Below are 23,526 nucleotides of genomic sequence, written 5' to 3'. Positions count from 1 at the left end.
CCCCATGTACATAGTTCCCCCCTTTTCTTCTGTTAATAATAAGGTTGCACTGTTTGTTTGAAACAACATTTCCATTTATTTCAAAGAAAAGTGTGGTGGGGTGTGCTCTCAGGTGATCTGTGGTGTGGGCGTGGGGGCAGGGAGCGTTGTGGAGGATGGGAGGGTGCAGTGGGTGGCTCACCAGCAGCTGGCCCTGCCAGTGTTCACCCCGCAGCCTGGTCAAAATGGGCCCGCAGGGCCTCCCGGACCCAGGTCCCCTCAGGGTCGACCTGGCAACTGGGGGCAGCGGGTGGCTGGACGTCAGCCCTGCCAGCCTCCACAGCCCAGCCCTGGAAGAAGGCCTCTCCCTTGCTCTCCACCAGGTTGTGGAGTGCGCTGCACGCGCCCACAACCTGGGGGATGTTGGTGAGCCCTACATCCAGGTGGGTGAGGAGACACCTCCAGCGCTCTTTGAGGTGGCCAAAAGTCCACTCAACCAGCTGGCGCGTATGGTTCAAACGCGTGTTGAACTGCTCCTGGCTGGCTGTGACGTGGCCCATGTAGGGGTGCATGAGCCAGGGCCGGAGGGGGTACGCCGTGTCTGCGATGATGCAGAGGGGCATGGTGGTGTACCCCACAGGGATCTGCCACTGGGGGATGTAGGTTCCCGCCTCCAGCCAGCGGCACAAGCCTGAATTTCTGAACACCCAGGCGTCATGGGTGCTGCCAGGCCAGCCGACATAAATGTCCAACAGGCGGCCCCAGCTGTCCACCAAGGCCTGCAGGACCATGGAATGGTATCCCTTCCTATTGAGGAAGCGTCCTCCGCTGTGCTCCAGGGCACGGATGGGGATATGGGTCCCATCCAGAGCCCCAAAGCAATTTGGGAAGCCCAGCCTGGCAAGCCCCGCAATGGCAGCATCGGGGTCCCCAAGCCGCACGAGCCTGTGGAGCAGCAGGGCATTGATTGCACGGACGACCTGCAGGGAAAGGACATGAGAGAGCACCAGTGAGGGGTGTGCAGGGTGTGTCTGGCCCTCCCCACAGGCTCCCCCCCTTCCCTGGGTCCTCTAACCTCCATGAGGACAGCTCCGACGGTGGCCTTGCCCACACCGAACTGCTGCCCTACGGATTGGTAGCTGTCTGGAGTGGCCAGCTTCCAGACAGCGATGCCGACCCGTTTCTCTACTGTCAGGGCACGTCACATGGGGGTGTCCTGGTGCCGTAAGGCAGGGGTGAGCCACTGGCAGAGCTCCAGGAATGTCTGTCGCTCATCCAGAAGGTCCGGAGCCAGCGGTCATTGTCCCAATCGCTGAGCACCAGCCACTCCCACCAGTCCGTGCTCATGGGGTATCTCCACAGCCAGCGGCGTGTGCGGCCGGGGGTGGCGCTGGGAGGGCAGCAAGGTCTGGGGCTGCTTCCTCATCCCCTGTGGGCAGCTCCTCTTCCATAAATAAAAGATGGTCAGCTGCCTCCTGCATAGCACTGAGCAGGGCAGCCACTGCTCCTCCAGGGACGGGTGTGGGGGCCTCTGGCTGCTGCTGCTGGGAGTCCATGCTGCTTACATGGGGTGTGCGGGCTTGTGGCTCTGCAGACCGCGTGCTGTGCAGGCTGCGTGTGTCTGGGAGGGGCCCTTTAAGGAAGCGGCTAGCTGTTGCCCCGGAAGAGCTAGTCCGCCCTGTGACCCTGTCTGCAGCTGTTCCTGGCACCCTTATTTCGATTTGGGCCACTTTGGTGTGTAGACACTCCCCTGCAGCGCCTACTTCGATGTAGTGCTGCCCAACGTCAACGTTGAACGTCGACGGCACCAGCCCTGGAGCACGTGTAGACACTATTTATCGAAATAGCTTATTTCGATTTTGCTACATCGAAATAAGCTATTTCGATGTAGCTTCCCAGTGTAGATGTAGCTCAAGCGGCCAGGGGATCTATTCACAATATTCCCCATGGATTCAGAGGTGATTTCAGGCAAGTCATTTCATCTCTCTGCTCCTTGACATCTTCAGCTGTAAAATGCGGGGGTTGGTGGTAATGTTACTTAACTTCTATACTTTTTGAGGCTCACAGATGAAGTGGGAGAGCCCATTGAAGTGCCAAGATTCCCAAAGAAAGCATTGTAGGAAAGGCTCCCACGCTGAGACCTGACTTTTTAGTTAAGAGTCACAATTATTTAAGTCAACAACTCTAAGAGGAAAATAAACAATATAAAAAAGTAAGTGTTCTGCACTTAAGAATATTTCTCCTTCCCTCCCTCTACCGTGTCTCACTCTGTATTTTCACTGTCATCAAACGGGGTGTGTGTAAGAACCTGAAAAACCAAACGAACCTGTCTGTAAGAAGTTCCATATATCACAGTGCTGCAGGTGGCTTGTTTTCCACAGTGCTCTGTGTTGCCGCTGGAAAGCCGCTTCCTTCCCCTTGCTTCTGAGACTCCTTTTGGACCTAATCATTCTGACGGGAATAAGCACCCATCTGCACGTAAGCTCCGTTTGTTTATTGATGTCAGTATTTGTAGAACAGAATTCCAGCTGCCAAAGCAGTGTGTGGGACATGCTGCTTTATCAGTCATCTCCCTGGTGCCATTCGTGTTTGGGCTTCAAACCAATTGTTCCAACCAACCCATTTCACTTCAATTTAATAAATTATCAATTGAGATGTGCCTGTCTCCTACCCGGCAATTGACCCTCAACAAATAGCAATCCAGATGTGTCTCATAAAACCAAAAGGAAGTTAATTGCTTCTTCCAGCTATGCACCAGCAGGAGCAAAACTACCACTGAAAGATTTCCTGTTGAAACAAGTGACTGCCCCTTCCCCTGTCTAGTTCAAGAGCATGTGGAAGCAGAGATAGCATGTATTAAAAATGATTCCAGGTAATGCTGAACAGTTATTTCACATGCTCTAAATTAATAATTATCTGTTTGCCTAGACTATTTGAAAATAAATTAGCTCTCCTACTGACCGTGAGAATAAATATATCTCGGTGTAAAATGCACAGGTGTATATGAGACTGACAGCATAAATTAGGTCTCTCTCTAAAATGGAAATGTCTCATCTGTAAATTAGGTTTGTCACCTATTATGGTGTATTGCTGAGCCCTTGAGCAGCAGTAACCTTGTCATTATAGCTGAAAGTCAAGTATGAAATGGGCTCTAAAACTGCATCAAATCTAGAATTTCCCAGTTTGGAGAAATAAGCGCTGTTCTAACTAAGCCTTACAAATCAGATGTGTATTTGGATCTGAACGTCTCTAATATGATGGATTGGTTCTGGATCAGGCCCATCTTCACTGCTAACAGAACTCAGGCTACCCTAAGTGTAGCTGTTCAGACTGGAAAATCCTCATGAAAATTTATTAGTCCAGGCGTGACATTTATTCTCCCCTCACACTGATAATGAGGCTATAAAAACTAACAATATTTTACCTGTCTTGCAAAAGCTTGCCTTAGTGAAGACGTGATTAGATCCCATCAAGACTAACATGTTCCCCTATGTAAGTAGTGACAAATTTCCAAATGTTAACAGTAAAAAAAGATAGTTTTTTAAAATTAATTGCAAAATTTTGTGCACTGTGAAGAGCTAATGCTCCCCCCACCTCCATGGCTTATATGTATTTCCAGTAAAAAGTACTTTTAGAAACGACATTGGACTTTCAGGTGGTTTGCTTGTTGTCCTTGGCTGTTGAGAAAGGGTGAACTTCTGTCCCTAGAGAAGCCAGTGGGAAAATCCCCTTTGACTCCAGTAGTGCCCAGATTTCACCCCAAACGTTTTCCTGTGTGGGAAGCAATAATTCACTCTTGTACAGGAATCCAGCATGATGTAGTCCCAGACAGCTGCATTTTCCAACAGCTAATACAGTCTGTGGGATCAATTACAATAAGAGACATCAGACTTGCTTCTATCTGGAATGGGGTGCACTATTTAGTCTCTTTTTTGCTTATTTTGCTCATATCAGAGTATATTTGCAAATGCCTGTGCTCCACTGAGAAGCTTACTTTTCACAATTATTCCTGTAACATACAAATATGGTGCTGGGGAAAACATTCACCTTGTGCAGATTAGCAGGGTTCTGGGGACAGGGTGCGAGTGGTTCCCTTTTTTTCTGAGCCATCAATAGTGGTTATCTGTTAGGGTTATGTAAGCATATCCCAAGCTATCAGAGCTCTGTGATGGAAGAAGAATTGTGGACATTTTAGTTCTGACGTTTTCTTCTCCACTTCAAAACGCAGTGTTTCTGTGCGGTTGGTGCGTTGGGTCTGACCTGCCATAACTTCCTACAGTATTAATGTTCCATGATCTAATGCAAATACAAGAGTTTAACTGAGGGCAGAAGAATTAGGAAAGGATTCTGTATAATGTCAGATCCTGCATCATCCATGAAATAACAAACATGTCATTGTGCTGTGTGGTATAGGGCACCTCTTTCTGTGTATGGCGGCCCACTTCTGGTGGTGAAAGAACATAAGTGACTCATAGTAAATCTAATATGAATACATAAGCCTCATGATTTTTATTTATTTATTATTGAGCCAGGCATAACCAGCTCTGTTCAAATAAAATCCTGAAACATCTGAATTGCCTCAGCTGTTTTATATTTTATTCTTAATTCTGAGGTTCATTAGTGAAATACATTTGTACATGTAACACTTGTATCACATGGCACCTTATCAGATGAAGCGGGCTTTGCCCACGAAAGCTTATGCTCCAAAATACCTGTTAGTCTATAAGGTGCCACAGGACTTCTTGTTGTTTTTGAAGATACAGACTAACACGGCTGCCTCTCTGATACTTGTATCATACTAGGTCCACTAGAGAAATATGGCAGTGTAGCAGCTCAAGTGATCCACTGAGTGTTCGAATGTTCATGTGTTCCATTCCTATTAGTATAGTACGCTGGGGCTGCATTTGTTCTGGAACATGTATACACATTGGACCTGACAAAAGAGAATTTTGAGGACATCCCAACTGTTTCCACTCTCCTGGTCTACTCCCATTTCTTCCGGGTAAAGATTATAGCTCCTCCTCAGTTCCACTAGGGAAAGAAGTGACAACTTTGTCTGTGAAAACTTCTGAACACTCTCTTTTCACAGCATGCAGGGTAAACGGGTCTTCTACTGCCAGGCCAAGACGTCGATGAGATGCTAGAGCACTACAGTCTCACGTCCATCAATCCCCAACCCCTGTTCTCTACTCTGTCTCACACCAGCCACAAGGATTACCCTGGCTTACTAATGAACTGTGTCAAATGGAGCAGATGGCCCATATTGCTATACACTTGTCACAGCACAGATCTGAGCCCCTATTCCCACTGCATACAGCTTGGCTTTTTTTCATTTTGTTTTGTTTTTGTGTTTATTTTTGTTTGTTTTTTGCATTAAATTAAATGTCAACCTTTAAGGCTATAAGATCACGTTAGCTTGTTCAGGCTTCTGTCTGCGAGGAATGACCAGATCTGGAGTTAATTACTAAAGACAGGAGAAGCTAAAGTTGAAAGAGGCAAAGGCCAAAGATGTCAAATCTGTGTCCTTTTATTTTGCCCTTCTATATTCATTGTGGCACATCTGTGGAGCTATTGCGAGACATTGGAACAGTGACAGTTGTCAATGACTTGTAGATGAAAAAGCAGAACTGAACCACTGTGGAACTCATTCCGTTTTCTTGCTTTTTTCCCCAGACTACTAAAGCTGAATCAATTACAGTTAAAGTTCACGTGGGAGATCAGGGCTGGGGTGTCACAAGCCTGATTTAAGGAAAACTGTGTGTGTGTCTGTCTAACCTCTGGAAAGGTCCCACTGAATCACTCCACTTCACAGAAGCCTTGCTGTCTCATTTCAAATCTCATCTGAAGATAGAGCTTTTCTCCCTTGTCTAGATCTTTTAATGTCTCTCCTCCTTAATTCTTTCACAACAGAATTATATTTTTTCAGCATCTCCATAGACCAGTTTGAGTTGACAGTGTCACACAATGAGCTTCCTATTATTAATAAAGAAGTTTCTGCTTGACTTCCAGCTCTGACCAAACGCTAGAAGTAAACTGAACTCTAGTCTGTGATTAAATTTCAAATACTGTATATTCTCTATAAACCATAAACTGTCTGATGTCTGTGCTTGTATCTGATTTACAGTGTAGGAGCCATGAGGCCAGAACTTTTTGTTTTTAATGATTTGTTTGTCAAAAGACTTGTACAGTACATTTAAAAGAAATATTTCTAACTAAATTATCCTCTGTATGAACATATGTCTGTGTACCGTACTATAGGTCTGTTCTTCCCTAGGTTTTTACATATGCCACCAGTAATGCACAAGAATCTATGAGAAACCTTCATACCACCCACATCCAAGTCTACCCGTAAATCTGCTTGCAGATCCTTTGGAACTGATAACATTCTTGGTGGGCTCACTAATCCCTTCTCTGCTGCCTGCAATTTTCAGGATCTAGCTAGGCACTTCAGTGGAACAGTTAGGCCACGGCTACACTAGCCCCCCACTTTTGAAAGGGCGATGCTAATGAGCCACTTCAGCAGATGCTAAAGAGGTGCTGCCATGCATATGCAGTGCCTCATTAGCATAATGGCGGCCACACACGTTTCAAAAGTGGCGCTTTCAAAACACGCGCCACCGGTGCAGATGGGGACCTTTCGAAAGGACCCCCGGACTTTGAAAGCCCCTTCTTCCCATTTGGTTTTGGGAGGAAGGGGCTTTCAAAGTCCAGGGGTCCTTTAGAAACGCCCCCATCTACACTGGTGGTGTGTGTTTTGAAAGCGCCACTTTTATGCCAATGAGCATCTGCTGAAATGGCTCATTAGCATCCCCCTTTTGAAAGGGTGGTGCTGGCATAGCCACAGCCTCGGGATGTAGCATAGACCCAAGAGGACTTTTCACAAGTGTGCACCCTTGCCCATTAAAGCAGTTCTAGATGGGACCTTGTAACATAGGTCTTTGAGATTTTGTTGCCATGCTTTGACTTCTGTGTTAATATTTTAGGAGGATGTTGGAGTCGGTCTCTCACAGCACCTTTTCGCCAAACACAATGGTCTGTGAGCCCCTGATGTCATGGACAGAATTGTTTGGGACAACTGAGGACTGCTACCCCATCTTTGATCATCAGCCAGGTGTGTACATAGACTCTGTTTGAAAAGAAGTGTATGCGTGTGGGGGAGCTGGATTTAACAGCGGTACATTGGCTGTGATGGGATATGGCCTGTGCATGCTCTGCTCACTGCTCAGCCTATTGTCATGTTTATTTCTCATTCAAGCACTTTTACTCCGTTCAGGCACATAAGCTGACTGCGTGCAAGATAGTCATATGAAAAACAATACCTGTTTGCACATCTATTGTAAGAATCATATATACAAGAGGCTTACATCACTGTAGTGTATGTGGGCCTCACAACCAGGAATGGGTGCCTCATCACAAGATCCCTGTGGCATAGGGAAGCTTTTTCCCCATTAGATAAGTGCAAAAACAAGTCAGAGAAGTCAAGTGATTTGCTCGAGGTCAACCAGCAATCTATGGCAGACCCAGAATTCGACCCTAGACTTCCTGAGTTTCACCACTCTGAGCCCAAAAGAACACCAGAGCTTTTCAGCTATCAGTTAATTAAGTTTCTCAGTTGGGCGCTGTCATCTTCTTATTGCAAGAAGTCAAACAGACTCACAGCATGTCAGCGATAGCCCCCCTAGGTTACAGAAGGAGTCAAAAGCTGAGACAAGAATAGATCCTACTATGCCAGGGCCCCAATCTTTTGCACTGTCTACTTAAAACACAGAATTTGCTTTTGAAATCTTTTTGCCTAATGCTGCATGTTACTTATTGTGGCAGGACCAGGTCAGAGGGAGAGAAAGACTGCCCAAACAGGTAAAAGGACTGGCTAAATATGAGTAGGGCAATTACAGGCAGCTGGGTGGGAACTGGCTCGACCAAATTGTGGCCAGCTGACTCCATTACTGGCTTAATAAGAGACCTTTAAAAACCCTCCACAGGTGGAAGAGCAGGGGGGGAGAGCAGAGAAAGAGAAAGAGAAAGAGAAAGAGAAAGAGAAAGAGAAAGAGAAAGAGAAAGAGAAAGGCTGTGTTTACACTTGTATTCCTCTTTTGAAAGAGGTTTGCAAATGAGGGAAATCAAAAATGCAAATGAGGTGCAGATTTGCAAATGTGGCACCTTATTTGCATATTCTTAGTTTGAAAGAGCTTCTTTTGAAAGAAGAAAACCAGTGTAGACGCTGCTCTTTTGAAAGTAAACCCCATCTTCGAAAGAATCCTTCTTCCCTTTTTTATGGGAAGAAGCATTCTTTCGAAGATGGGGTTTACTTTTGAAAGAGCAGCATCTACACTGGTTTTCTTCTTTCGAAAGAAACTATTTTGAAATATGAATATGCAAATGAGGTGTCGGATATATAAATTTGTACCTCATTTGCATTTTTGACTTCCTCATTTGCATACCTCTTTTGACAGAGGAATGCAAGTGTAGACACAGCCAAAGAGAAAGGAAAACCCTGAGAGGAAGGCAGACTGGCTCCAGCTCAGGAACAGCTGGGAAGAAAGTCCTGGGGGTGGGAGGAGGACCAGGAGCTAGAGCTGGGTTCCTGATCACAGAGACACTTTGCAAATCCTAGCACCTGTGGAGAAGGGTGAGAGACTGAACCTGGCTGTGGCCTAGGTAAAAGAGACCCTTATCACACCATACTATGTATAGTAATTCACTTTGACAGTGACATTTCTAAATTTTCTGCAACTTTGTGTAAATGTATTGTCCATAGCAGCAACCACTAGTTAAATACATAGTAAATGTGTGAATTTTGAGATTTTAAAAACCAGCACAGCCCTCAGTGGATTGTAATAGTACATCAATATTACCACAGTAATGCCCCCACTGGATTAGTTGCTGATACTCCTGAACATGTAGTGTACAATTCCTCCACTGTGCTTATGGAACTACATCTGGGGCATATAGTTAGGAAATCAATCCAAATAGCAGACTTTCATGCCAGATCCCTGCCATAAAGGTTCAGGTAGCATTTCCCATTACAAATTATTTTCCTTCCATAAGAATTTGATTCTGGATGACTGGATTTCCCCCTGCCACCACCACCCCTCTTTCCTTAGGCTACATCATTCAAAATGCTTGGAAAGAAAACGCAGCATAGGCCGTGCCCACACTAGCCCCAAACTTCGAAATGGCCACGCAAATGGCCATTTCGAAGTTTACTAATGAAGCGCTGAAATGCATATTCAGCGCTTCATTAGCATATGGGCGGCCACGGCACTTTGAAATTGACGCGCCTCGCCGCTGCATGGCTCGTCCAGACTGGGCTCCTTTTTGAAAGGACCCCGCCTCCTTCGAAGTCCCCTTATTCACATCAGCTCATGGGAATAAGGGGACTTCAAAGTAGGCGGGGTCCTTTTCAAAAGGAGCCCCGTTGGGACGAGCCACGTGGTGGCGAGGCGCGTCAATTTCGAAAGTGCCGCGGCCGCCCGCATGCTAATGAAGCACTGAATATGCATTTCAGCGCTTCATTAGTAAACTTCGAAATGGCCATTTGCATGGCCATTTGGAAGTTTGGGGCAAGTGTAGACGTAGCCATAGACTCACTCATGTTACCAAGCCAGCCTTGTGGTGAAACTGGGATCTGACTCAGATATTTTTGCCCCCAAAACAACTTTTATGGCTTCAAATTACAAAACTGGTGCTCTTACAAGACCTCGTCCCCTCACAAGACAGTTTCAACTATTAGAGAACAGCAGTTTTGAACTAGTTTAAACCATAACAAGTTTATGATCCTCATGCATGACATGCTTGTTTCTGGGCTGTAAACCTTAGCCATTCAAATTTGCCCATATAATCTGGAATAGAATCTGCTCCAAATGCATGTGAGAAGAAGCTCAAGTGTTGCGCAGGAACAGAAGTTCTTCTTTGTGGGGAATTCTTTGATTTGTTTTTTATTTGTTTTCATTCTGAATGAAAGCAAAAACCAAAGAATTTCTGAGTTTTCTGTGAAGCAACTTGGCAGGGTTGAAGGGAGAAATATTTCAGGTAAATTGTTTTGTTTTAGCTTTGACTTTTTTGAATTTATATTATAAAGTTCAACCGTATCAAAATGTGAGACTGTCTCAATTTCAATGAATCAGCATTTCTTAATGGACAGTCATTCCATTAGAAATTTTTCCATCAGCTCTGACCATCTTCATTAGCTATTACCAGTATATGGCCTACAGACAGATAGCTGTGCTGTTCCAACTCCATCTAGTTAAAGATCCGTGTTGCTCATAGACAATGGAAAGAACATTAGACTGTCTAAAGTAATTGAAATGGTTCCTAAGCATACATCATTGCTTTGTTCTGGGCTCTTATCACAGATCACACGCTAAAATGGGTTGGTCTGTGTAAGTACTTGGCCTTCATTTGACCTGTCTGTGGCTACATCTATCTTTCCTCTTTTTTTTGTCTTAGGATTACTCAGTGTTGGATGCTCCTCCACCTTTCTAGCATGACTTAGGGCTGCAATAACTTCTCCCATGAACTGACTTAAAACTTTCTTGTAGAATCCACTAAACTGTGTTCACTTTTTTTTCTTCCCTGTGGTAGCCCAAGAATAAATTTCACAGTTGTGTTATATCAGTGCTAGCAATGCTATACAACTAGACTTAAGCTAGAAACAGAAGACTCTTAATAATACTATACTTATCGGAAGCACAAGAGAGCACAGAATATGGTTTTTCCTAGGTTGTGATCTGGCCATGATCCCTATGCTTTCTGGGGAAAACAATTTACCATTTTGGATTTTGAATGACCTGAGTTCCTCTGTAAATAAAATAGTAGACATGTGGCAGAACTGCAGGAGCCTATAATGAGACAGGCAGAATTTCTGATATGACTGCATACAGAGTGTAGTTCTAGTCTCACTCCTGCCTATGGGGGGGCCAACAGCTTTGCAGGACTATGGGCAAGATGGCCGGGGGTAGGGCCGCTCCATCCCTCAGAAGGAGCAGCGCTTTGGGTGGAAGCAATGAGGCCAGAAGTAGCCATTCCTCAGCATTGCCCGGACCATAGCTCTGGGCCCCCACCCCTCCCAACCCTCAGAGTTGCACAGACCATATGGCAAGATGGCTGGTGTGATTTAAAGGGCCTCAATGCAATAGGAATGGTGATGGCTGGGAGCCCCAGGCCCCCAGAGAAATGGCCCCCTTTACCTTCCCCATTTGCAGAGCCCTAAAATACTCAGTCTGGAAAAAATGTAACCCAAATTCAACCTAAAGGCAAGTAACAAACCACAACTTAGCAGAGGTCCATGTTGTTGTTGGAACTCTGGCTCCCCCTTATCTCTGCTATCAAATTCCCCTCTTCCCAGAGATCTATAGTCATGGAAGCTAAAACTAGGCTGTAGACAGTGGTAAAAGTAACATAAAATTTCTTACCAGTACTGTCCTATTGCAGCCTGGGTCTCTGCCAGCTCTTTAAGTATCTCCCTGCTGGTTTTTGCCACAGGATAGCCAGCTCTTGCCAGAGCTGCACACCAGAGTGCCCCCATTTACTCTCACCTCTGGCTGTGAAGGATGGCTGTGCTTCAGCACCCGCGTCTTGAAAAGTGGTGTCCAGTCTGTGTGGTGTTTACAGTCCAGTTCAATGGTTCCCAGGACTCCCATTATAAAAATTATTCCTGTCCCTCACCTCTAGTTCTAGGCACATTTCTGAAATGTTCCTGTTGGCTTCTCCCACCTCATATCATCTGGATAATTCTTATTTAGAATTTCACTACGCAGCAAGGAGAAGACAGCTGGTCCTTTTCCTCCCACTCAAAGGTATCATACTTCTCCTGTAGAGGCTTATTAGCTGCTCAAGAAGCTAAACTTCGGTGTAAGGACTAAAGGAAGCGTGCTTTTAAAAATATCAAACCACCCTCTCACCACTTTCTGAGCGCCATGACATATGTCAGCACTTTCTGGGACCCTACAATATCTTCTGACTTTCAAAAAGAATCCATTCTTTTTAGAAATCAATAGTGAAGCTAACCCTCACAAGAACCATTCCATGAAATGAACATGCCATGGCATTTATATTACCAGCAAAGCTGGTAGTTATCATCATCAAGTCAAAGTTTTGGGATCAGTTGCTTGAGTATTTAAAGGTTACTTAATGTAATTTTTAAAAGAAGAGGAGTAGTTGCTTTTTTCTCATGTTACCCTAGAAGAATTAAAAACAGATGCACCAGAGGAGCAAACTTCACTTAATTCTTCAAGACATTAGAAAGACATTTTGGCCTTTATCCTTACCCCATCTCTTCCATAATCAGAAAATTATCTAAACAACTCAAGGGTCCCAAAGGTACAAATAAGACAACACTAAAAAGATAATGCTGGATTCATGCCCTGATGCCTTAACCTTATTTGAAAGTAAAGTAGGCTACCCTGTTCCAATTCTGCCAAAGGTCTGGAGCCAGCCCTCAGTCCCCAACAGGAGGGACAGGTGACATACTGATTCTGTGCCTTTTCTGGCTAGCTTCAGAGCCAGAGGTCCTGTGGAGCATGGCTGACTTTCAAGCTGCCCTCTCTCACCAAAAGGCCTGAACGGGATTGTTGGCAGTACAACTGCTTCCCTCCCACATGAATCAATCATTCTCTGCCGCAGCTATGCAAACAATACCAGGGCCTACAGAACTTGATTCAGTGTCAACCTGTATTTCACAACTGACCTCTTCCTTTATAAAGGACAAGAAACAATGTCAGATTCAAATACCTTCAAAGTTTTTAGAGCCTGAAACACAGATCCAAAGTTCGCATCTTTTTCCCACATCTTCTCCTATCTATACTACCTCCCTTCGATAGGATGAGACTTCATAGGGTCTGTGATACTCAAGAATACATACAGCACTCTTTTAATTCTATGTGCATGAATAAATGGAGATATTTACAATATGTGGATGACACATGAAAGAACACAAACTGTTCTATAAGTTTTAAAGCTTCACAAAAAAATCTCATATTTATACTTTTGAAACCCATTTAAAATGCAAGATCCATATTTCCACCACTGTCACAATTTTGAACCATTGCATTACTTTCATTAGGGTACTTAAGTCTAACACAACAGCAACATTTACACTCAGAAATAAACTATCTGGCTAGGCTCATGACCAAAACAAAAATTAGGTCCCATTGTGTGCACGCACTGCAATCTGATTCTACACTGCCTTCTATTTTTCATACAAATTGACCAGAAAGTGCATGGAGTTAAAGAAAAGTAATCTGAACATGAAACTAGTTCTGGCTGACTGGTAAGAGGAATTAGGAAATCAAAGATGAGACAAAGGATGCTTTGAGATAAGATGTGGATAAAAAGGAACCAGTATCTAACTATTTTCTTAGCTATGTATCACATTTTCATCCCTAAACAAAAAAGCAGTCATGTAGCACTTTGAAGACTAACAAAATTAATTGTATTAGCTTTCATGGGGCAGACCCACTTCTTCAGATGTGTTACTATTTTCATCCCTATGGTAGTTACATGCCTTTCACTTACTATCTACTGTCACATGCTTGGTCAGTCATGATTAGTATAGGCCAGAGCATCAGGTGGTGTAAACTGGCAAAGCTCTTTTAAAAAGGAGAGAGCAACAATTTCAAAGATCGATAATTCTGTCATTGGACCAGAATGCCTCCGGATGCTCATTCTCAAGGATTCCAGTATAACAAACAGAATTTTTCTAGTGAGTTAATAGAAGTAATGAGTCTGGAAGACAGAATTTTGTTTCTATTTTCCACAGGGTTTAAGAAATGCACCCAGAGCTAAAGGGCATTGTAGTGTGTTTGGCTCTAATCCTAGTAGCTGCTCCATGCAGGCTGCACCCGCACAAACATCCAAGGGAGCCTTTTGCAAGATGAAGACCTTTTCCATTCATGTTTCCCATTCTGTAGCCAGTTGTCAGGCAGGCTACAGATATTCTCCATTCCCTCAAGTGGTAAAGATCTGAGTGCTTGCACCTAAAGAAACAGTATTCATAGTCAAGCTTCCCTGTACAGGTGATCTTTATAATGCTAATCACTGTTGACTGCAGCATGTGCCTGTGTTATCCTTCTCCTACTTTCACCACCAGAGCTATTTTTTTAAAAAAGCAGATATTCTACAAACAAATCATAGAAGAATAATTTTCAAGTATTGTTGTAAAATAATAGCAACAAGCTTTTCCCACCAACTGTATTGCTGATCGAGAAACTTTTTCACCTTTGTTGAAAAATAATGTCGACACTTTCAACTGAAATATTTCAGACTAAAATTTGCCTACCAGCCACGCAAGCATCTTTCTTTACCTGTCACAGGTGTTTCCCGGAACAAGAATTTTGCCAGGAGCTACATGCACATTCCACCATCTAGTGGCAGTCTCTAAAATAACAAAAGTTCACACAACTCTTTTTAACACTTGCATTTCATCTGGAAGTACATAGTGTGGTGATAACCTGCTGGGTATAGCTGTGGAAATTGGCATTTCCCTTAGTAATTAACATGATATTTACCTACCTGCCAGGGGTATTGTTAGGTTCCTTTAAGTCTTGTATAGTGTTTTGAGGTATCTCTCAAGTGGTTCAGCATCTTGTCCTGAGACACACTGTCATTTTTACTGCAAAAGTACTATGAAATTTGGTGTCCCTTCACTTTTCTTGTTAACAAGTTATTTACATCAGAAGGAAATAATCATGAAATTGGAGTGAGAGGGTAATGCTAAAGGATTTGATTCCACAGTATTTTAATTATCCTGCATGAATATTTTACTACCCCTCACTTTGGGTCTATATTTCATCTTATGTATCACACTTGAGATTGAGAGGCATGTCCTTTTGGTATCATTCTATAAAAATGCCCTACATAATAATTAATAATATCTTACATGCAAAAGGCTGTAATACTTGGCCACCAAACATAAGCAGACAGAATTAAAATTAATAATTGAGGAAGATTGTGGTCTTACTAGAATAAGGAATGGGAACTGCTCTTATCTGGATTATGCTCACTGGGAAGCATTTCATAATTTTAAGTATTTCAGCTTCATTTCTCTCTCCTGCTAAATCTCTTGCAGCTGGTGATTCCTGCTGGACAGCTATTCACCCGGAATACTGGAGTAAACACGATGTCTGGGAGTGGCTGCAGTTTTGCTGTGACCAATACAAGCTAGATGCCAACTGCATCTCCTTTTCCCACTTTAATATTAATGGCTTGCAGCTGTGCAGCATGACCCAAGATGAGTTCACAGATGCCGCTGGCATTTGCGGCGAATACCTTTATTTCATCTTACAGACCATCAGGACACGTGGTTAGTGTTTCAAGGATGGAATGCAAAACAAAAAAAGCTTTAAACTTTTGCCTGAACTTCATGCTAATGGAAAATGCTGGAATAACAGCTCTGGGACTAAAGTCCCTTATTTATTCAGAGAAGAGGTGACGCCCCTCTGGTGTCTAGATCAATTGTAAGCACAGGAGAAATGCAGCAGATAAATAGAAGATAGCATGGGCAGTGACGTTACTGGCTTCCCAACTGGGCCCTCTCGTGTCATTTATGCCTGAAATGACAGAGTATGGTCAGAATAAGACCATAGTTCAGATGCCAGGGCCCTTTCAGTCCTTGGCTTTTCCACTGAGACTGTGGAAAATGCACTGTAGGTGCAAAATGTGGTGTATTCACTCAGAGAAAAGTGGAATGAGACCACCAAACTCATTTCAAATCAACCAACTTCAGATACAGATTGCACCTCTCAAATCCAGGACTTACTCATCCAGCAGCAACCCTGGTCCACAAGGACTACAGATGTTCTAGGACCAGAGAGTTCTGGGGCTGGGGCCAGACAAGCATCCATGGAGCCCGTGTCTGGCAGCCCAGCTGGAGCCAGCACCTGAGGAGACCAGGCTGGGCCCAGAGCAAAGATGTATCACTTGCCTGCCCTGTGGCAGTGCTGGGGTCAGAGGTGGAGCCCCTGTCTGATCCTCAGTAGCACAGGGGCTGGTGCTCTCCACCTGCCTTGTAGGCAGGGGCCAGAGCTGGAGTCTCCCGGCTGCCCTGCAGCAGCACAGAGAGGGCTGGAGCCTCGTGGCAGCCCCACCACAGTACAGGGTTGGAGCACCGTGGCAGCCCTAGGGAGCATAGGGCTGCCTGGTAGCAGACCTCCTCTGGTCTGGCAAATTCTATTGTATGGAACCTCACAGGTCCCGACCTTGCTGGACCTGGGAGGTGCAACCTGTACTGCTACTATGTTCCTCTCAACACAACAGAGATTGCACTGTTTATCTGATGGTGGGCACAAGGTTTTGTTGGGCACATGTTACAAACAGGAGACCCTCATTAATACACTTGACATTATTCTCAAACACAGTCCATTTCCTTTACTTATTTTCCACCTTATTATTGCTTCCTAACAGATTAAGAAATATATTGCTGCTGAAGTGAATCTAAGCACACAAACTTCTCAACTATTGCCTGTCTGGCCTAACTGAAGCAAAGTAAAATTTCTTTCACAGCTAGTCTTTAGTTTAGATTCCCAGAGATTCATAGGCTGAGTCTGTAGGTTTCTGTTCTGATAAACTAAATGACTTTTTATTGCCCCGGGGACAGGAAGTCTTAGCAGGTCTATTCCAGGGCCACACTATTTTTCCCCTCTCCGGATGGATTATAAATTGATGGGCGCTTATGGAGTTAGAGCCAATCCTGCAATGCATTTCAGCCACTTTGTGTCTCCCAGTGATTCAAGGATTTCCTAAGGCCGGCTTACCTGCTACTTCAGGAGTGGTGTACGGTTCTCATAGGGCTGTTGGCTACTGATGAAGTAGATATAGCCATGCAAAAGGGGCCTGACCTAAGAATCCCTGCACTCAAGCAACCCCTGGCTGCCAGAACAGCCTCTGGGGTCTGACAGTACAGGCCTTTTCCTGCAATTGTTCCATACGGCTGGGAGGGAGCCACTCAAACCCCAGGCATAGGTGTTAGCTCTCCCTCCAACCGGAAGCGCTCAAGGTGCACCCCCTCCAGCAAAGGCCCTGCCACGCCATCCAGCCTGTGCTCTGAATTGGGTGGGGGTCCTATTGAAAAATGAAGGCCTGGTGCTAATGCGTATGCACAAAAAGGCCAAATGAAGGTTGTACAGGCAACCTTAACTGCAGCATTTCCTAAATCTACTTGAAGTAGCGTAGGGAGAAATGAAGAAATGGGCTTTAGAAAAGACTTGAAGGGAGGGGGCAATCTAAGTATGTGGGACAATATGGAAAACACAAAAGGTGAGAGAGAGAGAGGTCAGGTAGGCAGGAAGCTTGGCCCAAGTGAGGAGCACAGAGGGGAGGTTAAGAGGAAAGGAGCGAAGTGTGATGGAGTAGGTGATACTTGTTTAAGGCCTTTGACCTAGATACAGGGAGGTGAGAGAGAGCCTGTGAAGGACCGGAACCTAGTAATGATAAGGCCAGAGAAGTGGGAGGGAAAGCTGGTCGTTAGCAGCAGCCTTTGCATAGATAGGAGCATAATTTTCCTTGTGCAATTTGTATTTGTCTATATTCTCTTTTGAGTTTCTATCCAGACATGCTAATATAGCATGGGAAAAGGGCTCGGGCTGTGCCCTCAGAGTCAATGCCAAGTCCTTCGGCACACTGTGTGAATATAGAATTGAACACTGGATCTCACGTTTTCCCCCCATAGGCGTTTCCTTTTTTAAGGACACCAAAGAATCGAAGTCACCTGCCACAGATTGTAAGTACTCTTGTTTTCTGCCTGCAAAGCTCTGTTCACTAGGAAAGGTGAGACGTGTTCCACACTTAGCAACAGGCGGATAAGAGAGCAGTTGTCCCAGGGCCCAGCTTTTCAAGGGAACCTGGAGCTCTGGGCCCCTTTGAAGTGCTGGTAGTGCTGCTTCACACAGTTGTGAGGGGCCCAGTGCTATGACCCTGGCAGCACTAAGGACAACTGCCCTTGGCCCCCACCCCTTCCACCTTTGGCCTTGTCCGTCCTGGGGCTGTGGTGTTGGGCTGCCCTCCCAATTTGCTCCAGAGCCCGCAGCAGCTGTCAGCCCCACTGTTGCAGATGCTGCAGTTCAAGAGATTTTTACAAAAGAGAAAACACTCCAACATTGTCTCCATTTGAATGTTTTAAAGACTCTTGTGGTGGGAAGGGAAGGGTTAGTGAGGTTCCCAACAGAGGCTCCTTTTCCCCTGTTGAGAATCTTAACAGCCTAGTCCTGTCACTGTGGCTGTAACACAGTGATAGCCTGTGGTGGCAGAACTGCATTCAGCTCTTGCAGAGTCCCTGGGTCTGACCGGATTTACTCTCACTCTGTGTGGATGTAGGCAGTGTGGAAAACCCTCTGACACAGGACATGTTTCAAGGGAGCACAGAGTTCACTAAACAAAACTGACCAGAGATGCGAAAATGTCACTCCATTACATGAGGGCGCAGGGGAAGCACACTGGTGCATTGTCCTACCATTGGACGATGATGTGTCATTGTCTATGTAATTCTAGTCGATGCCATTGGCACTGGCAGGAAGTCCTGAATCCCAGAATTTCAGCACTAAAATAGTGAGTCTCTTCCTCTTCAACTGAGAGGCTAAGAACTCTTGCTTGAGGCTTCAACAGATTGAGAAGTCACAGGGGATCAGGCCAGCAAACATGATGGCTAACACACTGAAGAGTGGGTTGTACAATAATGCAAAACTATGATCCCAGGCATCATTTTTCCCACCTTAAATGATTTTGTAGCTCTCTGCTATTCCATTCAGTGAGGTGGCTTTCTGGACCTTCTTTGTTTCATACCACTGCTACAGAGAGAGCCCTAGTACTCACCTTGAAGAACTTGCTGTTGTGTGCAAGGCAGGGCAGATCTGTTGATTTATAGAAGTTACAAAACTATTGGTGACAACCAGCCTTTGCTAGCCATATGAACTCTTGACTGTAGTGTAGTCTGAATGCCAAGCCAGGAATGCCCCCATTTTCACATCATGACTATGTCTACAGTACAGAGATCTTTAGAAAGAAGCTCTTCCAGAAGATCTCTTCCGAAAGAACTTGTTTCAAAAGGATGCGTCCACACACAGAAAAGCGGCTCAAAAGAGTGATCTGCTCTTTTGAAAGAAAGCATCCCCACAGCCCCCGCTCTTTCAAAAGAACGGGCCAGAGATTGAAAATGAAGCCTGTTCTTTCAAAAGGGCCCTGCAGAGTGTCTACATGTTTTCTTTTGAAGGAAGCTTTCAAAAGCGGGGGCACTTTTTCCTACAACAGAAAAGGAAGAGTGATTTTGAAAGGTGCGCCACCCTCTTCCCATTTACTTGCGAAACAATGCTTTTTGTGTGTAGATGCTCCATGGGCTCTTTTGAAAGAGCCCCTTTCTTTCGAAAAATCTTTTGAAAGAACTTGCTAGTGTAGATGCAGCCCATGTATATGGATTTGATAAAGAGACCCCTAAATTCCCTACAACCAAATAATCAGACATAATGTGTAGATATGTTAAATGTTTTGGGGCTTTTTGGTGGTGCTTGTCAAATTACTAAACTGCAAGTTAATTAGTCCCTTTGGTTTAGCTTTCTCATAAAGCAGTCTTCTTCTTTTGCTCCTTCTTCTTCTTCATAAAAGATAACTTGAGTAACAGCTCACATCCCCAGTTTGACTCAATGTTGCAATGACATTTGATTAGATGAACATGTTGCCCATTTGACCACTTATCTCCAGACTCAAATGCCCCCTTCACATGTCATTTTATTCTTCTGTTCCAGACAAAGACCAGGCATGCTTGAGAGCAGGGGGCATGAAGACTCCAGAATGTCACAATCATGGTAAAACAAGTAGGTATATATTTAAAATGCAGAAGTTGTGCTGGGAAGATTATGAGGCACACAAAGGCCTGGTTTCAAATGTTTGCCAGAAAGGGGTGAATCACTCAGTGATAAGCAAAATATAGAGCAGTGGCTGAGCTGCAGTGTTGCCAGCTCTCACAATTGTAGCATGAGTGTCTTTACATGGGTGCTTTCCTGGCGTCTGCAAAACCTCAGCTTTCATTTTTTTAAAAAAGTAAGCTTCTAGCCTTGAGAGTTGTGAAGAAAAGGTGGAAAGTGAAAACTAAGTGTGACCTAAAGGCTCAACATACAGAAGGCAAATAAACAAATTCAAATTATTTAATAAAAAAAAAAACCTATCAGCCACACTTGTGACTTTGAGAGGCCTGGCTGAAGAATTTTGAATGCTTGTGTAATCCACACACCTCTGTGTGTTTTATGGTGCCATGTAGTGGCACCTTGACCACTTCAGAGAAAGAATGAGTGCGGTCTGCAGCTTAAGTTGAGAGCCAGCTGGTTTTTAGATCAGGCTGTAGATGTGCCTGCACACTAAGCTCCATGGGTCCCAGCTTCAAGTCTGCCTGTGGTTAGTTACACTTGCAGTTGATAATAGTGCGTTTGGCACTTCCCCATTTTCCTGATTCCTGGGACACTGCTTACTCAGAATCTCCTTAAGCGTGATGCACGCACACCGGGTAACCACAAGTGTCCACTTTCTTAGCGGGGTAATCTTGTCCCTTTCAGAGCATTTATGATTCAGGCAAGCCTCAGGCTTAAACACCAGCACACAGAGAAAGCCACTTGCATGGGGAGCGGTGCCCACCTGGTGCTGAAGCTGTAAATGTTCAGAGATAAAGGGGAATTTGGTCACCATTGTTAATGCAGAAATTTCATCAGCACTAAACTCACAACAAACCTTTTAAAATTAATCTTAAAAATGGGCTGTAAAAACAATCCTCAAACACAGCTGTCCTTTATTAGGAACTTCCACCATTAGTCTGTGAAGATCAGAAATGATTCCTGTAGGCAGAACCTTGAAGGATGTAACTTCATCCCAAATTTGTAAAGGGGAAACATTCAAAATTTTACTGGGGTAAAAGACAGATTCTAGAATTAGGTCCTTTTCAAGGTCAGTTTGCAGAAGGTAATTTAATTCTGCTTATACATAAGCAACGCAATTGGTCTCCTAAGCTAAATGAATGCTAGATACTGACAGATACAACCCAGCTGTACCAATTTATTTCTATTGCTATAGTACTGTGTCACTAAAAGTCTGTTAATCTTCTGTCCTCTTCCTGCTGAAGGCATTCAGAGTTCTCACTTGTGGGAATTTGTACGAGACCTCCTCCTTTCCCCAGAAGAAAACAGTGGCATTCTCGAATGGGAAGATAGAGAACAAGGCATCTTTCGAGTTGTGAAGTCAGAAGCCCTAGCAAAGATGTGGGGACAAAGGAAGCGCAATGACAGAATGACATATGAAAAACTGAGCAGAGCTCTCCGGTGCGTTAGTAGATGATTACTAATGGTGTGTTATGAGTCCACTTCGCACAACTATGTGGATTGCGTAGCTTTTTACTATGATATCCAAGGTTCATGAGCCACTCTAAGATTACAGGCCAGATGGTCAGATAGCATAAATCAACATAACTCCTCAGAAGGCAGTGGAGCTATTCTGACTTAGGTGAGCTAAGAATCTGGCTCATGGCTTGTAATGCAACAGTACTTGCCTTTCTGCTTTGACAATAATCCTAGCAAATCATTCTGAACTGTGGTCATCCTAGAAGCAAAAATACACATACAATGTTTGTTTTAAAAGAGCAAAGTTCACCCTTCAAAAAGTCTGGCAAAGCTTTGAACTCTATTGTAAACTGAGCTGGGGATGTGAGATTATCCATTTAACAGAAAGAAAGGATTGCTGTTCCACAGGGGAAAAAAATGGACTTCTTTGTTCGGCTGCTATTGTGTATGACTAGGGAACAGTTCCTTTAAAGTAAAGTCCACTTCTGTTTTGTTACTGCAGGTATTACTATAAAACTGGAATTTTGGAACGCATAGACAGAAGGCTAGTGTACAAGTTTGGAAGGAACTCCCATGGGTGGCAGGAGAACAAGCTATGAACTAATTGCCCCATGCATCAGACTGATTATGCAATTGACAACGTGAAGTGACTGACTGCGACACCTGAGACATGGAATGTTTCTCCTGCATCTCTCCTCTGTACCTGTCTGTAGTTGACACTTCTCTGGGAAACTGGCCAGAGCAGCCCATGACAGCACATCAGTGGGTGGCTCTTCGCTATATATCTTCTTATCAACATTAGCTTATGCATAGCCCTTATGAAAGTAACACCTCTGATGCATCTCCAGGTGTGGTTAAAAAGAACTATTTTATCTGTGCCAAGGAAGGTAATCTTTTGTCATTACCTGTGAGCTCTCAGCATGAAATTACTGCTTCCTACTGACACTGAAAAGAAGTCAGTGAAGATATGTTTATTATTGCAATAAGGTTGTTAAATATTTTGCAGAACAGACAATCTTTTTTCCTAGTCTTTGTTAGAATGGCAGTATTTTGGCTCATCTAGAGATAATTGCATTGTGGTCAGTGTATGTTCTTGAGCTTATTACCAAGGCCCCAAGTCTCAGGTCTGCTACACTCCTTTTATGCTAGAAGACACAAAACTAGGGGGAGAGGTAGATACATTGGAGGGTAGAGAGAGAATCCAGAGTGACCTGGATAAATTGGAGGACTGGGCCAAAAGAAATCGGATGCGGTTCAATAAGGAGAAGTGTAGAGTCCTGCACCTGGGGCGGAAGAATCCCAAACATTGTTACAGGCTGGGGACCGACTGGCTCAGCAGCAGTACGATGGAAAGGGACCTAGGGGTTATGGTGGATGAAAGGCTGGATATGAGTTATCAGTGTGCCCTTGTAGCCAAAAAAGCTAACAGCATACTAGGGCGCATTAGGAGGAGCATTTCAAGCAGATCTAAGGAAGTAGTTATTCCTCTTTATTCGGCACTGGTGAGGCCACATCTGGAATATTGTGTCCAGTTTTGGGCCCCCCAGTACAAAAAGGATGTGGATTTGCTGGAGCAGGTTCAGTGAAGGGCAACAAAAATGATTAAGGGTCTGGAGCACAAGACCTATGAGGATAGGCTGAGGGATTTGGGCTTGTTTAGTTTACAGAAGAGAAGACTTAGAGGTGATTTAATAGCAGCCTTCAGCTTCCTGAAGGGGAGCTCTAAAGAGGAGGGTGAGAAATTGTTCTCAGTGGTGTCAGATGGCAGAATAAGCAGTAATGGTCAGAAGTTGAAGAGGGAAAGGTGTAGGTTAGATATTAGGAAAAACTTCTTTACCAGGCGGGTGGTGAAGCACTGGAATGCGTTGCCTAGAGAGGTGGTGGATTCTCCATCCCTTGAGGTTTTTAAGTCCCGGCTGGACAAGGTCCTGGCTGGAATGACTTAGTAGGGGTTGATCCTGCTTGAAGCAGGGGGCTGGACTAGATGACCTCCTGAGGTCCCTTCCAGCCCTATGATTCTGTGATTCTGTGGTATAAATTAGATCCTTGTCTTGTTTTCAATGGGGTCGCTCTTCCTCTGTAGAACCCGAATGTAGTGTTGTACATTATCATATCTTCCCCATAACACAAGTTTGTTTCTTTTAAACTTAAATATCATTTCAGCAGTAATAATTGTTCCTTTTTGTTTTCTCATAGGAGGCAGGGTAGTGGTCTTCTTAGTCAGGATTGGCCAACTAAA

The 23,526-nt window shown here is 44.4% G+C and overlaps 1 protein-coding gene across 1 annotated transcript; it reads left to right on the top strand.

Moving 5' to 3' along the window:
- The first annotated feature begins 2,224 nt into the window (after nt 1–2,224).
- ELF5 (E74 like ETS transcription factor 5) lies at nt 2,225–22,199 on the top strand. Its single transcript, XM_074998936.1, has 7 exons — nt 2,225–2,457; nt 6,963–7,090; nt 15,047–15,280; nt 17,645–17,695; nt 19,710–19,778; nt 21,074–21,269; nt 21,790–22,199. Exons 2-7 carry the CDS (start codon nt 6,967–6,969, stop codon nt 21,884–21,886), a joined length of 771 nt encoding a protein of 256 aa, XP_074855037.1. The 5' UTR covers nt 2,225–2,457; nt 6,963–6,966; the 3' UTR covers nt 21,887–22,199.
- The last annotated feature ends 1,327 nt before the right edge of the window (nt 22,200–23,526 follow it).

This window comes from Carettochelys insculpta, chromosome 6, assembly GCF_033958435.1.
Source record: "Carettochelys insculpta isolate YL-2023 chromosome 6, ASM3395843v1, whole genome shotgun sequence".
NCBI lineage: Eukaryota > Metazoa > Chordata > Testudines > Carettochelyidae > Carettochelys > Carettochelys insculpta.
Note: the sequence above shows the minus strand (reverse complement) of the source record. Positions and strands in the feature narration are given on the sequence as shown.

Bases quoted from the DNA above. Each gene is read 5' to 3' on its own strand.
- ELF5 (XM_074998936.1), top strand. From the start codon at position 6,967: ATGTTGGAGTCGGTCTCTCACAGCACCTTTTCGCCAAACACAATGGTC. The intron at 7,091-15,046 runs GTGTGTACATAG...AATCTCTTGCAG, and splicing joins CATCTTTGATCATCAGCCAG to CTGGTGATTCCTGCTGGACA. The intron at 17,696-19,709 runs GTAAGTACTCTT...CTTCTGTTCCAG, and splicing joins GAAGTCACCTGCCACAGATT to ACAAAGACCAGGCATGCTTG.